Source organism: Nyctereutes procyonoides, unplaced genomic scaffold, assembly GCF_905146905.1.
Source record: "Nyctereutes procyonoides isolate TBG_1078 unplaced genomic scaffold, NYPRO_anot_genome, whole genome shotgun sequence".
NCBI lineage: Eukaryota > Metazoa > Chordata > Mammalia > Carnivora > Canidae > Nyctereutes > Nyctereutes procyonoides.
In genome coordinates, this window is record NW_026575155.1 from 10475802 (window position 1) to 10492074 (window position 16273).

Genomic DNA, 16273 nt, shown 5'->3' on the forward strand with positions numbered 1-16273 from the left:
CAAAATGTGGCATATCCTATATGAAGAAATGGGTGAGAGGGCTGGAAAAGTAACACTTCCCCCATATAATATGTATTCTGTTGGAGACGCTGTTTGGTACTCTCACCATTATGTCACACAGTCTTCAAGAGTAGGTGACCATTTGCATCTCGAGTTTTCCTGTTCATAGATATATTATGCAGTTATATTGCTGTTGATAAAGTTGTCCCTACTCTTCACAGAGTGTTTATGCCTTAGCCGCACTAGGTTTGATGAGCAATCACAGTAATGTAATTTATTATGCCCACTTTGTTTTAGTAGGAGGATTTGGTCATACGCTAATAAATGTGAAAATATGTTAGTTTTTCTCTCTATATACATACACATACTAATAATATATATGGTATTTAGAATTCTGTGATTATAACATAGTACCTATAATTTTGTATATTGATTACAATAACATTCAGCATTGATTCAACAAATATGATTGGACTTCTGCATCTAGCTATGTCAGAAATAAGCAAAACCAGACATAGTCCCTGTATTCTAGACAGTGGGCCAGCACTGGGAGGGAGGATGTTGCATTCATGGAATTAATAGTATGGTGGATGGCCGAATACAGAGGAGGGGAGAGGTGGTCAGGAACTAGACCAAAGAGGCTCTTGTAGGCTACATAAATATGGCCTTGAAGAGCATCAAGAAGTAAAGGATTTTAAATCGAGATGAGATGGCATGATTAGTTCTTTAGAAAGATCAGTGTAGTGAGAATGGGTTTGGATGGGGTGCAACCTGAAGGTGGGTTAGAAGGCTGTTGCAGTACTCTAGGCCAGAAGTGATGGTAGCTTAGAGCAGGGTAATGGTAGTGAAAATGGAGAAGTGGAAGGATTTGAGAAATTTTGGAGGTAAAATGGATAGAAGTTGCTTATGGTTTGGTGTTTGGAACTATTTTGACGTTTCTGCCTTCAGCCACTTCATGGATTATAGGCTTGCTCCCTAACACTGGGATCACTGGAAGAGATACAGGAAGTAGAACTCAACTTCACTCTTAGACATCCTGAGTGGAAGTGTACTTGAAGGGTCTTAATTGGAATGTCACATTGGCAATGAATTATGTGGGTCTGGGACTCCAAGGAAAATATTTGGGTAAGAGATGCATATTTGGGATAGTTAACCTAAATGATTTGACGTTGCAAATGTGAATGAGGTTAGGTTATTTGGGGAGATGGCTCTCAACTTTGCACCCTGGAATTGACCTTGGAAGAAATACCCCCAACCCAGAGATTTTGGATTTAATTAATTGGGCATTGGGCTTCTAACAGCCTCCCAGGTGGTATTCGTGTAGCCAAGGTTGAGACTATTGGTGTAGAACAAGTATAAGCTGAGAACTGGGACTGCGCGTTGAGCGACACAAATAGCGACCAATTAAGGGAAAATGAACCTGCAGGGGAGACTTACGGGTAGCCAGAGAGGTTAAGAGGAAAACTCGAAGTATGATATGGAAGTAAGAGAAAGAGTGAACCAGTAGTACCTGTTGTTGCTGAGAAGCCAAATGTAATTTAGATTGAGCAATATGAACATCTTTTAGTTATCATAGGGAGAGTGTGTGTGGGAAGCTTGGAATAGATCCTGGGTTGGAGTGGGTTGAGATGAGAGGAAATGGAGATTGTATAGGCAGCTGTTAAAAGTATTTGCAGAGGGAAGCAGTGGGGAGACGAGTTGTGCTTTTGAATTAGGATGTGTTTGGTCGCAAATAACAGAAAACCCTGTTTAAATGGTGAAGAAAACTTAACCTCATTCAAGAAGTCCATATGAAGGTGGCTCTAGTGTTATATATTTAGTGCCTCAGCAATGTCATCAAAGACCTAGGATTTTTCTAGCCCCATTGGGTCACTTGGAGCTCAGGCTGCCTCCTCTGGCTATTGTGATTCAGATCATAAACTGGACATTACCATCTCTAGCAAAAGAATGGTTCTTGTAATCTTCAGAAAAAAATAACATACTGAGAAGTGTGTATTTCATAAGTATATAGGTTGAATTTTCAGAAGCCTTACATGTGTAATCAGTACCCAGAAATTCCCCTTTTCCCTCCTAGTCTACCCATCTTCTTCCCCAGGATAACTACTGTCCCATCTTCCAACACCATGGGTTAGTTTTGCCTGTTTTTGTGCAATGTAAACAGTCATGGTATGTGCTCTTTTATGTTTGGCATTCAGCATTGTTTTCGAGATCCATATTGTTGCATGGAGTTGTAAAGTGTTCATCTATTGCATGAATATACCACATTTTATCCATTCTAATGTTGATGGACATTTGGGTAGTTTCTAGTATTTGGCTTTTACAGATAGTATCATTGTGAACATATGTATTCATTTCTGTTGAGAATCTAATTAAGGAGTGGAGTTGCTGGAACGAGAGTATGCTTATATTCAGCTTTCATACATAATTTCCTATATGGTTGTATGGTTTTACACTCCTGCCAGCAGCATATGAGAGTTTCAGTTCCATGTCCTCGCTAACACTTATTATTTTGTGTCATTTCATTTAGACATTCTGATGGGTATGTAGTGATACAGTGCTGTGATTTTAATTTGCATTTTCTTAAGTCCATTAAGGATATTTAAGTTGAGCATCTTTTCATATGCTTATTGACCACTTAGATATTTTCCTGTGAAGTGCCTGTTTGGATCTTTTGCTGTTTTTTTTTTTTTTTCTTTCTTTTTTGAGTTGAATGTCTTATTAAGTTTTTAAAACTTTTTTTGGATTTGAGTCATTGGTCAAATATATGTATTAGAAATAGCTTCTCACACTCTGGCTTGCTTTTTCACTTTTGATTTTTTTTTTTTTTTCACAAACAGATGATGCCAACTTTAAAATAATGCCATTTATCAGTTTTTCTTTCTATAATGAACACTTTTTTGGGTTCTGTTTGTAGTCTTTGCCTTCTCTAACATCACCAAAATGTTCTGTGTTTCTTTTAAAGGCTTGATTGTTTAACTTTGTATTTAGTGAGATGAGAGGTAGAGTTCAAGATAGGTATGAATGTCTAATGGACTCATCACTCTTTCTTAAGAATATGTTTCCTCCACGCACTGCAGTGGTCATCTTTGTCGTATAGATCAGGTGACGGTATGTAAGCATCTGTTTCTGATTTGTTTATCCTAATCTGTTGGTCAGGTCATCTGTATTTAGATAGACTTTTTTTTTTTTTAACTATATATATATAGCCTTTTAGTGGGTCCTGCTGTCTGATAGTGTAAGTTACCTAGTTTTGTTCTTCCTTGTAATCTCTTTTTAAGAGTGATGAGTTCTCTTAGCTCTCATTGGCCAGCACTGGGTCATATGACTCCCCAAACCAGTCAGTAGAAAGGAGAACGAAATTGCCCTGATTGGCTTAAACTAATTAGAATTATTATCCTCATTTTACATATGAGAATGTGGGCCAGAGAGGTTAAAAACTTCCTAAATAATCCCGAGGAGAGTTAGTGATTGTATTGAACTTAATTCCCATCTGTCTCAGCTTTTATGCTCTGTCTACTGTAGTTTACCTGATGTATGAAAGATCTGGGAGTTATCTTTCTGGAGACCGGAAGTCTTGCTGATGTGCAAAAATAGTGTAGAAAAACTATGCAGATAGTAACAAGTTAGATATAGATAAGATGTAGACAAGATGTGTAGGAAACACTCCAGAAGTAGGAAAAGTACTTATTCCTGGGTAGTTGTGATTGTGACTCTGGGTGACTTTTTCCTTTTGTTTTACTTTTCTGTATTTTCCAAATTTCCTATAATGGACATATATGGATTTTTAAAAATTAAAAATATTTTTAACTAGGTTATTTCTAGAAAATTCAAGAAGTACAAATAGATACACAATTTATACTGCCTTTATTAAAAAATAAAAATGAATATTTCTTGTTTTTCTTTTTAGAAATGCACTTGGTGATGGAAAGAGAGCCACTATCCTGAAGAGCAATTGGACGAAGGTAGGTTTCTTTTATCTTTACATTGGGCAGGTAATGCTGTATAACTTTATGAAAAATCTGTGTACAGGATGTAAATTTATATGTAAAAACAGTGGATAAAATGCCAAACTCAAGAATACGAGAGGGGAATCTTCAGTTCCATAATCAGAAAGGAGACTTAATGCAGCAGTGAGAAGCCATATGTGTCTGAGGAGAACGAGAAGCAGGTAGAAATGTTGAGGATCTGGAGGGTACCTTAGTGTTTGAGATGTCAGGATCTGTACATCCTGGGTGGATTAAAGACTTAACTATGAAACTTAAAACTTAGGAGGAGAATTGTAGTAGGAAGCTGTCTTTACAGCCTTCAGGTGGGAAAGGATTTATTATGTAACATAAAATGCACAATTTGGTGTTGGGGGGGTCCTTATAAATTTGATTCTGTCAAACTTAAAACCTTCTGTATGTCAAAAGACATCATGAATGTAGTAGTCCTAGTCTGAGAGGAGATAATTTGTCATATAAATAACATATATAACTGATGGGGATTATATCCAGAATACACAAAGAATTGCAATAAATAGGAAACCCAGTAGAAAATGGGCAAGTGAATAAACAAGCGTTTTACAGAAGAGAAATTCTGAATGGGCAATAAGAATAAACTATGTTCTATTTCCTAGCACTTAAAATTGTACAGTTAGAAAAACAAAACCAAGAGAGCAGAATAAAGAGCTTCCAAACAGATCTGCAAGTACTAAGTAAAAGTAAACCAATATGATATTGTTTAGGTCTTTAGAGAGGCAAAAATTAAAGAGACCAGTAGTCCCAAGTATTGGTGAATGTGTGTACCAACAGGAACCTTCCATAAACCAGTGGGTGAGAATTGGTTGCAACTGAAGTGGAGAACACTCTGATGTGCATATGCTGTAATTATTTGATTCTGAGTGTGTGTACCCCACAAACATTTTTGCAGTGTGTACACATGGTAAGATATGCAAAATGGTCATTGCAGTGTTGCTTTAATGGCATAGAACTACAGATACCTACATATCCATTGATAAGGCAGGGATGGTCTGCTCTGATCTGTCCCTCTTCTTAAACACCCATTATGTCTCCAACCTCACACCTACCACTCTCTCCCTACTTCACTGTGTGTTGACCTGTTGGTCTCTTCATCTGTTTCTTAAATATACCAGGTCCACTCCCAGTTTTTACTTGTTCTGACCTCTGCCTACAATTAGAATGCCTTCCCCCAGAGTATGAGCTAGCTCCCTTATTTCCTTTCATGTTTTACTGAAAGTCTCTTAGGTGGAAGCTTCTTGGCCACATTACTAAAATGACAAGCCTGCCCCTGCCTATCCTCTTTCCCTGCTTTACTTTTTCCTCTTGGCGATTAACATTATGAACTACTGTTTGTATTATTTAAGCTATGTTTAGTGTGTGTCCTGTACAGTGTGAGCTCCACGAGGACAGATTTTTTTGTTTGGTTGATTCTCTCTTGAATCTGGACTGCCTGACAACTGCTTGGCACATAGCAAGCACTTAGTGAACGAACAAACCAAATACTGGATTGCAGATGGAATAAGTTAACTGGCTTATCAACATTTACAGATTTAAAAAATGGTGTTGGATGAAAAAAAAAAACAATAAAAGCGTCATATAGGCCAGAAAAACACTTAACTCATGATAATGTTTCCTCCTGAGCAGTTAGAGAAGGAAAGATAGAGAGGGTACAAAGAGGATTGCAGCCATATCTGTTTGGTTTTATGTCTTCTAGTAAAAAACAATCGAAAGCAAATATAACAAAATGTTAGCAGTTAATTCTGGGTGTTTATGATACTAATCACTGTATGTATTCCTAAATCACACAAAAAAAATTTTTTTAAAGTAAAGCTTTAGATAAGACACAGAAAGATACATGTTTCAGACTTCATTCCTGGCTTTACATTATTTGTTTTTAAATTAGAATGAATATTAGTCATAGAATTTTAGAGTCCCCCAGATAATGATTCATGTGGCCAAGATGTGTATTGGGGCCTAGGGATTGTGAAATGCCCCAGGTAGACTCCTGCATCTAAATTTTGGAGTCTTTTTAAATGCTTTATTTTACAGATGAAGAGATTAGGCCCAGAAAGGTAAAGGCACTTTTACAAATAAAAGACAAAACTGGATTGACTATCCAGCACTGGATATGCTTCTGTTTGAGAGTGAATAATTTGTTGCTATTTTTACTATGAGTCATCTTTGTACTTGATACAGAATCTTTGTTGATCACTGACCCTGACATTTGGCGTGTACTCCTAAAATACTTATTCTATGGATGATAGAATTTTTTTTTAAAGATTTTATTTATTCATGAGAGAGACAGAGAGGCAGAGACATAGGCAGAGGGAGAAGCAGGCTCCCTGCAGGGAGCCTGATGTGGGATTCGATTCCGGGACCCTGGGATCACGACCTGAGCCAAAGGCAGATGCTCAACCACTGAGCCACCTGGGCATCCTGGATGATAGAATTCTTAATACTGAAACCCAGACCCTGAAGTTAGTCTTCTAGAGTTACCATTTGGTATTTTAGTCTATTGTCAATTTAGAAAAATGCTGAATTACATTGAGGACTTCATGTAGAATATTTATTTCTGGTTTAATTTATCAAACGGAAAATTTTCATTTTTTTTAAAGATTTTATTTATTTGAGAGAGCATGAGACACAGCAAGAGCGCATGAGCTGGGGGGAGGGGGAGAGGGAGAGGGAGAAGCAGACTCTCTGCTGAGCGTGGGACCTGATGGGACTTAATCATGGCCCAAGCCAAAGGCAGATCCCTAACTGACTGAGCCACCTAGGTACCCCAAATTTTTACTTTCTAAAAAACCATTTTTAGAGCAAGTTTAGGTTCATAGCAAAATTAAAAGGAAGGTAAGCAAACCCCTTACACATGCATAGCCTCCCCCATTATCAGTATACCCCAGCTGAGTGGTAGAATTTGAAAATTGATAAACCTACACAGGTTTATAATTTATACCTACATTGTAATCACCCAAAGTCCATAGTTTATCTTAGGATTCACTTCCTAAGTGTTTTATATACATATATTTTAAGATTTATTTATTTATTCATGAGAAACACAGAGGGAGGGGCAGATAACAGACAGAGGGAGAAGCAGGCTCCCCGCAGGGAGCCCGATGTGGGACTCGATCCCAGATCCCAGGATCATGTCCTGAGCCGAAGGCAGATGCTCAACCGCTGAGCCACCCAGATGTCCCCCTAAGTGTTATATATGATGTGAGTTTAGACAAATGAATCATGACATTTACCTATCATTTAAACAGTATTTTCACTTTCCCCCAAATTCTCTGATTTGCCTGTCCAAACCCCTGGCAACCATTGATCTTCTGTTTCCATTAGTTTTACCTTTTCCTGCATATCATAGAGTATGTAGCATTCTTAGATAACCTTCTCTTTCCTTTAATAATATGCATTTCAGTCTCTGCTGTGTCTTTTCATGACATGATAGTGATTTCATTTTAGTGCTGAATAACAAATACTACATTGTCTGGATGCACCACCAGTTGATTTATCAATTCACCTACTGAAGGACATGTTTGTTGCTTTTGAGTTTTGGCCATTATGAACAAAGGTGATATAAATACCTATGTGCAGGTTTTTATGTAGACATGTTTTCAACTCCTTTGGGTAATTACCAAGGAGTATGATTGCTGGATCATATGACAAGAATATGTTTAGTTTTTTAAGGAAATGCCAAACTGTTTTCCAAAGTGACTGTACCGTTTTGCATTCCCATTAGCCACAAGTGAAAGTTCCTGCTACTCCATATCCTTCTTGGCATTTGGTATTGTCAGTGTCCTGAATTTTGGCCTTCCTAATAGGTATATGGTAGTATCTTGCTTTAATTTGCATTTTCCTAATGACGTATGTTGTAGAGTAGCTTTTCATATGCTCATTTGCCACTATATACCTTCCTTGATGAGGTGTCTGTTAAGATTTTTGACTCGTTTTTATATGGGTTGTTTTCTTATTGTTGAATTTTTTTTTTAAAGATTGTATTCATTTATTCATGAGAGAGACAGAGAAGCAGAGACACAGGCAGAGGGAGAAGTAGGCTCCATGCAGGGAACCTGATCGAGTCCCTGGGCCAAAGGCAGGCGCCAAACCTCTGAGCCACCCAGGGATCCCCATTATTGTTGAATTTTTAAGAGTTTTTGTGTATTTTGCATAATAGACCTTAACAGATTAGTCTTTGGTAAATATTTTCTCTGGATTGTGGCTTATCTTTTCATTTTCTTGACAGCAACTTTCAGAGAGCAGTTTTTAATTTAATTTAAGTCCAACTTATGGGGATCCCTGGGTGGTTCAGTGGTTTAGCACCTGCCTTCAGCCCAGGGTGTGATCCTGGGGTCCCAGGATTGAGTCCTGCATCAGGCTCCCTTCATGGAGCCTGCTTCTCCCTCTGCCTGCGTCTTTGCCCCCCCCCCCCGCCACCCCCGCTTCTCTCTCTCTCTCTGTGTATCTCTTATGAATAAGTAAATAAAATCTTTTATAAAAAAAGTCCAGCTTATCAGTTATTTCTTTCATGGTACTTGCCTTTGGTATTGCATTTTTAAAGTCATTACCTTTTTCTTGCATTTTTACATTTAGTTCTATGAGTCCTTTTAAGTTAATTTTTGTGAAGGATGTAAGATCTGGATGCTTTTTTTTTTTATGTAGATGCTTCAGTATCACTGTTGAAAAGGCTGTCTTTACTTCATTGTATTGCCTTTGTTATCATTGTCAAAGATCTGTTGACTATATTTATGTGGGTTCATTCACTTTATTTAAATAGGGATGTTCTGTGATTGTAGAAATATTTGTGTAGATGCAAAACACAAATCCTAGTACGTATTAAAAACATTTGGTTACTATATCTAGGTCATTTTTTTTTTCATTTTATTTTACTAGAAAGAAGTGCTCATTAAAAGGTGGCTTAAGCTTCAAAAGCAAAGGTGAACTGTGCAAGGTGCATTCTGTACTTCTACTTTAGATGAACTATGAGCCTATGTCTGTTGAGTCTCTCCTCTATGATATAAAGCTGTATAAGAAGGTTCTCTTTAGATTTCTGTGAAGGTGAGCCATTGTTCTTCCTTCTTTCCAGATAGAGAAGACTGATACAATGCCAGCTGCCCTACACGTGCTTTCAGGCTCAAGAGAGTGTGTGTCATTGTATACCAAAGAGTGGGAATTTTTCTGGTATTATCAGTAGACATTTGTTGACATTTCTTTTTGCATTGCCTTCTGATATGGTTATATAGCATACAAACTAGTAGCCTCACAGATGTCCACAAGAACCTTTTAATATTGAAGGGTATATTAAGACTCTTGTTTGTGAGTGACAAAACCTAACTCAGATTTGGCCTAAGTAGTTGGTTCACATAATTGAAAAGTCTAGGCATTACCTGTAGGCATGACTGGATCCAAATCCGTACACATTTTTTTCCCCATTTCTCAGTTTTGGTTTTTTGTTAGCTTTGTTTTCAGTCTCCTTTATCCCTTTTAATTCTGTGTTTCTTTTTAGGTGGGTTCTATTGCTGTATTGAGTTCACTGATTTTTTTTTTCCTTCTGCAATGTCTAATCTGCCCCAATTTTCTTCCAATGTATTTTTCATCTTAAATGATGAAACTTCCATCTTTAGAATTTCAGTTTGAGTATTCCTTATGTATTTCACATCTTGATACATTAAGTCTTTCTTTTAGTTTCTTGCACATATGGAATATGTTTATAATTGTTCTAATGTTCTTGTCTACCAATTCTATCATCTGTGTCATTTCTGACTCTTTTCGATTGTTTCTTCCTTATAGATCACATTTTCCTTCTTTGCATACCTAATGATATTTTTTTGGATGCAAGACATTGTTTTTACTGATATTTTTGTGTATCTGTAAATATTTTTGAGCTTCATTTTGGGATGCGGTAAAGTTACTTGGAAACAATGTAATTCTTTGGAGTCCTGTTTTAAGCTTTGATAGATTGGGAACATAGTGGTATTTGGTCAAGGGCTATCTTTTTATCTATAACTGAAGCAAAACGCTTCTGAATACTCTGCCTGTTATTCCATGAATTATGATGTTTTCCACTCTGGTTGGTGGAAACAAGTATTGTTCGTGGCCCTGTGGGAATGCTGACTGTTGTTTCCTTATTAACCTTTCTAGTGGTTCTTTCCCTGGTTTGAGTTTTGGGAAGTTGTCCCACATGTATGTACTGATTAGTACTCATCTCAAGACTTAACATGGGGGCACCATGTGAGGATCTCTGGAGTTCTCTGTGGAGCAGCCTCCTCTCTCTTCCTTTGTGCTGTGAACTTGCACTGCCTTGGCTCTCCTGGACTCCTGTCGCTGTCTCCTGAACTGAAATTGCAGTCCATGCCTGGGTTCCTTCTCCCTGTGCTATAGAAATTCTATTAGAAATTAGAAATTTAGAAATTCCATTCAGTAAGCTGGACCAATCAATCATAGGGCTTTTGTTTTATGTGTTTCTCATCTCTTGGGGGTCACTTTCTTTTGTTGCCTGATATTCAGTTTCTTGCCAACCTTTGTTTCATATATTTTGTCCTTGTTTGTTTGTTTTAGGCAAGAGTGTAAATCCAAATCCCTGTTAATTCCATCTTTACCAGAAGTGGTAATCATAGTGTAGGCTCTCTTGGCTTCATTTTTTAAAAGACTTTTACCATGTAGTAGGAGCCCCAAACTCATATCCTTAATAACTGTTAATTCTAGTGGCAAGGGAACCTAATCTTTTATTTTATTTTTTTAAAGATTTATTTATTTATTTATGATAGAAAGAGAGAGAGAGAGAGGCAGAGACACAGGAGGAGGGAGAAGCAGGCTCCATTTCAGGAGCCCGATGTGGGACTCGATCCCGGGACTCCAGGATCGCGCCCTGGGCCAAAGGCAGGCGCTAAACCGCTGAGCCACCCAGGGAACCCCGAACCTAATCTTTTAGTACCTATATATTACAGCTAAGGGATGCCTCAGACTGATCCTGATCCATGTATCCATGAATAGACTGATCCTATGACCTGGAAAATGGTGCATTTCGATTGGTCAGTCTCCTGGGTACTTCTCTCCCTTAATTTTTGAGATGGAGCACTAGTCCCAGTCCTGCCATTACTATGGGGTGTTGGGACATGGTGACACCTAAAAGGAGAGGATGCTAGGCAAATGAACAACAGGGAATTTCTATATATGTGATAGAATGAGGTAGTGTCAAATAAAAGCAAAACTGTATTTTTTTTTAAATTTTTATTTATTTATGATAGTCACACAGAATGAGAGAGAGAGAGAGGCAGAGACATAGGCAGAGGGAGAAGCAGGCTCCATGCACCGGGAGCCCGACGTGGGATTCGATCCCGGGTCTCCAGGATCGCGCCCTGGGCCAAAGACAGGCGCCAAACCGCTGCGCCACCCAGGGATCCCAGCAAAACTGTATTGTTTTGAGTTCTGGAAACTCTGAGATGCCTTTAATTTAAGCTTCATTCAGATAAATTTAGCAGTGAGATCTGAATAAACTCCTTTCTCAACCAGTAGACACTATACTACGTTTTACAGAGTTTAGGGAATCCAGCAAAAGATGAGGAAGATGGGAGATTAGGAGGTGGGGATGAGGAAAAGAAAGAAAAAATGTTTTCTACAAATTTAGCAGGTATGGTTTATAATCTATCATATTTCTTATGCTGTGACTTATTTTTTTTATGTAGTTACCTAAATTTTGAAGTTGGAATATTCCTGGAGGATAGGATGTTAGTCTTATAGTATATCTGAGAAATCTGTCTTCATATGCCTTTTGAGGAAAAGTGAAGTTTAAGCAAATGCAATCTGAATTGGAATCTTTGATCTGAGCCTAAATAGTCTGGCTAAAAAAGTGCTTCAGAATTTACAGATTGGGTTGGTACACAGAGCAGGATTATATATGGATGGAACCTGCATAAACAAAGGTCCCTGTGGTTGCTTCTGGCCTTTTTTTTAGTGAAAAGCTCATTTTTCCTAAAGGGGTCACTTATTTCTGACTCAGTAGTTTCTCATAGAGTGAGAATGTCCTTTGTTAAATCTGTAGTAAAGAGGAAGAAACTCTGGACTCAAAGTCATAAGGTCAGTATTCTTTGGTTTGCCTCTGAGTAAGTGTGACAGTAGGCCAATTTCTAGCGTCAATTCTCAAGTGGAGATACTGTGCCTTCAATGGAAGTTCAGTTTGTGAGTAGCTAGAAGAGGAGGTGGTTGAGTTAGTATCAGGTTTGGTTATATTAGCTTTCTAAATTAAAATATTCATCCTTGGTATAGAGATTTCCCAAAATGCATAAATCAGGCCAGACAGGACTGTGTGGTTCTGTAGCAAACAAAACAAAACCAAAAGCCCTGATAATTGGAATTGAGCAAATGAGTGATTTTCCGATCTTTTCTTAAAACCAAGCACAACACTAAGAGATGAAATAATTAAAAGTTGATTAAGAACAAGCTGAATGGAAGATCTAACCTAGATGCACCCCTTATTTGTGACCATGCTCTTCAGAGGGGGCGAAAAACCACTTAAAAGCTGATTGTTCCTTCCAGCTCTAAAATTTAATTTCGAAAATGTAGGGAATGTGATGACTTAGAGACTATTACTACCTTAAAATATTTTTGAAAAAAATAGTTATAATGAGTGTTTTTTGTACTTTATTTGGCACAAAGTAATATATTTTGTTCTTTACTAGTAAACTGTAATAAAGGTTGAATTATTTTCTTTGGGGTACAAAAATCTCATAAGCAAAAATACTGATTTCTAGTTAAAATTATTATAAATACTTTGATAATTTCACTTTTAGTTCATTTAGGTAATTTTATTTCCTGAGAGGTATTAACATTTAAAAATTTTTTTGGTAGGATCCTAATCTAACATTTTGAGTAATCAGTTTTCAAGCAAAATATTTTTCCTTATCTATTTTCTTTAACTTAAGCATATTTTTGAGAAAAAATTAAATTTATCTTTTGGAACAGGGTCATTATCGTTATTGTGCTGCTCTTTCTATGCTGGGGGAATATGACTGGGCCCTGCAAGCAAACATAAAAGCTCAAAAACTCTGTAAAAATGACCCTGAGGGAATCAAGGATCTAATTCAGCAGCATGTAAAGTTACAAAAACAAATAGAAGACCTGCAAGGTATTTCACCTAAGATTCTTTGGTTACAGTTGAATTCCCTTTAAAACTCTTGAAGGTGGGTTTCTTGGATTAATGGAGGATCATAAGTCAACTCTCAGGTGATTTGTGCTTATTTTGTTACATTATCTTGGTCAAGTCACTGAAGTTTTCCATTTCTGTTTGTGTGGAAGTACGTACATTAGTGTTATATTCCACTAGGTAATTATAAGTTATTTGTATTTTTATTTGAAACATAAATGATTATTTTTCTATAGAAAAATATGCCTTGAGATTTTGAAGAAAATGAAGCCTTTTGAAACAAAATTGTTTAAAATTTTTTCCTCCATTTTAGTAATTTCTTAAAGACCCTTCAGTAGAGTCGTTTGATGTTTTTGCACCAAGTGTGTGGTTCATTCTGTAGCATGCTGAACACATACGCTTATATACATCTGTATGTGGGTACAGACACATATATCAGAAATCAGCTGTTCGGGCTAGGAATTCTAGATTTTCATTCACTTGTTTTCTTTCTTAAGTGATTTGCTTTCTCCAATGCCTGAAATTCCCTTACTCTATACTTTGAGTTTATAGGTCTTTTCCTATGTTTTCTGCTTTGGGTATTTAGTGTCTTAGGAAGCTGAGCTGTTATCATCCAACATAACATGATTATAAGATTGTGAGCTCCTTGAAGACAGGTACCATCTCTGATTTGGATTTATATACTGCTGCATGTAGTCAATGATCAATGTAATGGGATGTCAAATAAGGCTGTGTAACATTTTGCTGAAGCTATCCTGAAAACTAAAAACATCTGGAAATAAGAATTATTTAGGTTTATTTTTCAGTTCTGTAAATTTGATGTTCTTACTGTCAACTTAAAGGATATTTGAAAATCTCTTCAAAGTATGTATTGCCAATCCACTGATTACTATGTATGTGTGTGATTGGTTTTTATAGGTCGAACACCAACTAGAAATCCAATTAAAGCCTTTTATGAAAGCAGGTGAGTCAATACCAATCAGATCAGTAGCTGTTACTTGGGATGGCTCTGCCCTATAAATTTCAGAATTACTGTGTCTGATGCTTTGTGGCTCATAGCAACCACAGTAAAGTTGGGGAGAGAAGGAAGAAGGGTTTGTGTCTAAGATCAGGTGACCTGTGAATGTCAGATATATTTTGTGGACTGTTTTATTGAGCCATTTGCATGTGTATTTATGGGAGATCAGTAGCCTAAACCTCTGGGAAAATATGGGTGAAGTGTTAATTGGATGTCATTGTGCTTGGATAGGAGTACTTTTTTCAGTGAGGGTCATGGCAGCAGAGAACAGAACACAGTCTGTACCTTTAAGCTCCTGTCCTGAAAACATGTACATCCAGCCTCTTGGTTCTTTTCTAAGACTAGGACGCTTTCTGTTAGAAATAGACAACAGACAGATTCAAGTATGCTCACAAGAAAACAAATAGCAGCCAGGGTTCTATATTTATTACTTGGCAATTAAAATAGATGTTTTTTTCCTCAACATATGTTAGATGCCTAAGATACTGAAGCTGTTAAATTTAAAACCAGAAGACTTATTTTAATATTAGAAACCAGAATATATTATTGAACTGTTGTTAATCTATTTTGAGTTTTTACTATGAAATTTAAAGTAATATTTGTATATGAAACCCAATGTCAGAGGTAGATTCTTTTTAAGTATTACCCTTCTTCCAAGGAAAAAAGGCAATATTTGCTGGAACTTGTTTATTTGAAGGATAACTTTTAAAAATGCATGCTAATGAACAGAAATAAATTATTTCTTTTATTTCCTATTCAGGGCCTACATACCTAGTTTATCAGCACCTGCATTTAGTACTTCACTTAACTTTGTGGAAACTGAAAAAGATTCCAGAAAAACTAACCGCGAAATGGCAAACGGTGGTAATCAGAATCTAAAGGTAGGTTCAGTAAAAAACGAAAATTAAAATGATTTCTTCAACTATAGATAGTCTCATGTTTTTACAATAGTATTCCAGTAATAATGGAAATTAAATATTTTGATGATATGAATTCCTTTTTCCAATGAAAGCAAAGAGAATGATTCCTTTTTTTTTCCTCTTAAAGATTTTATTTATTCATGAGAGACAGGCAGAGACTCAGGCAGAGGGAGAAGCAGGCTCTGTGCAGGGAGCCCGATGTGGGACTCGATCCTGCAACTCCAGGATCACGTCTGGGCTGAAGGGAGATACTCAACCACTGAGCCACCCAGGTGTCCCGAGAATGATTCTTTTAAATAAATATTCCACTATGTCCTTTGTCTACATGAGGAAAATATTTCAGTGTCACAGAGTTTTTTTTGAAATCACATTGGTGTGTTTTCAAAATGTGTTCTTCTAAATATCATTTTACCACTTGGGTAGTTCTCTTTGTATGCCTTTCCTGCTTTACATGTCTCTCAAACAGTCCCTTGGGAATGAGTGACAGTGAGATCTGGTGGCCATGTCACCTCACTTCTTACAGTGCTTCCGATTTTTCTTTTCCTCCCTTTTTTTTTTTGCAGTCTACTCGGCTGCCTGGCACCACATGAGCTCTCCCACAGGACTTGTGTTATATTGGGCCTGGGGGCATGCCTTCCCCATCTCTGCCTGAGACATTTGTGTGGCATTTGTGTAGCCTCCTGTTGCTCTTCCCAGCAGTGGTCTCCAGCCTTGACTCCCTACTGTGCTTACCAGCACCCAAGCCTCTTGGTTTTTGAGGCACCTCTAGGCCTTCTATCCTGATTCTAATTGATATCCTAGATATCCTGAATTGGAGTTTTCCTCTGACAGTTGTATACTAAAAGCTCAGCAGATATCACCAAGTCCACGTTAAGATTTCTCTCCAGGGTTTTCTAGGAAAAAAGGAAATGATATTTTGGAGTATGTGGCTGGTAGGCATTTAAAGGAGCTTTTCCAACTCACTGTGTAGTCCTTTTATTGTTAATAATGAAAATCTCGGAGGCTGTATTCAGTTAGAGAGAGGAGCATACAGGGAAGGATGCAATAGTATTTATTCAGTACACTTATTAAATAATCTGTCAGGCATCATGCCAGGTGTTGGAAGTAGAATTATCATTAGAGAATTTGTCATATTATCACTAGATATCATTTTGTTTGTTTCCTCACTTAGGCCTAATTATCTGTTGATTTTAGG

At 37.2% G+C, this 16273-nt stretch overlaps 1 protein-coding gene across 8 annotated transcripts in view; it reads left to right on the plus strand.

Annotated features, from left to right (window-relative positions):
- The window catches only part of TTC3 (tetratricopeptide repeat domain 3), a 118038-nt gene that overhangs the window by 28125 nt on the left and 73640 nt on the right, over positions 1 to 16273 (plus strand). For 7 of the 8 annotated variants that reach the window (XM_055313574.1, XM_055313573.1, XM_055313578.1 and 4 more), the window contains 4 exons: positions 3908 to 3962; positions 12960 to 13122; positions 14059 to 14104; positions 14919 to 15039. In XM_055313574.1, coding sequence (XP_055169549.1) covers positions 3908 to 3962; positions 12960 to 13122; positions 14059 to 14104; positions 14919 to 15039 — 385 coding nt within the window. Of the gene's footprint in view, positions 1 to 2791; positions 3109 to 3907; positions 3963 to 12959; positions 13123 to 14058; positions 14105 to 14918; positions 15040 to 16273 lie in introns of those variants that run through there. The other variant, XM_055313581.1, reaches the window with a different exon arrangement.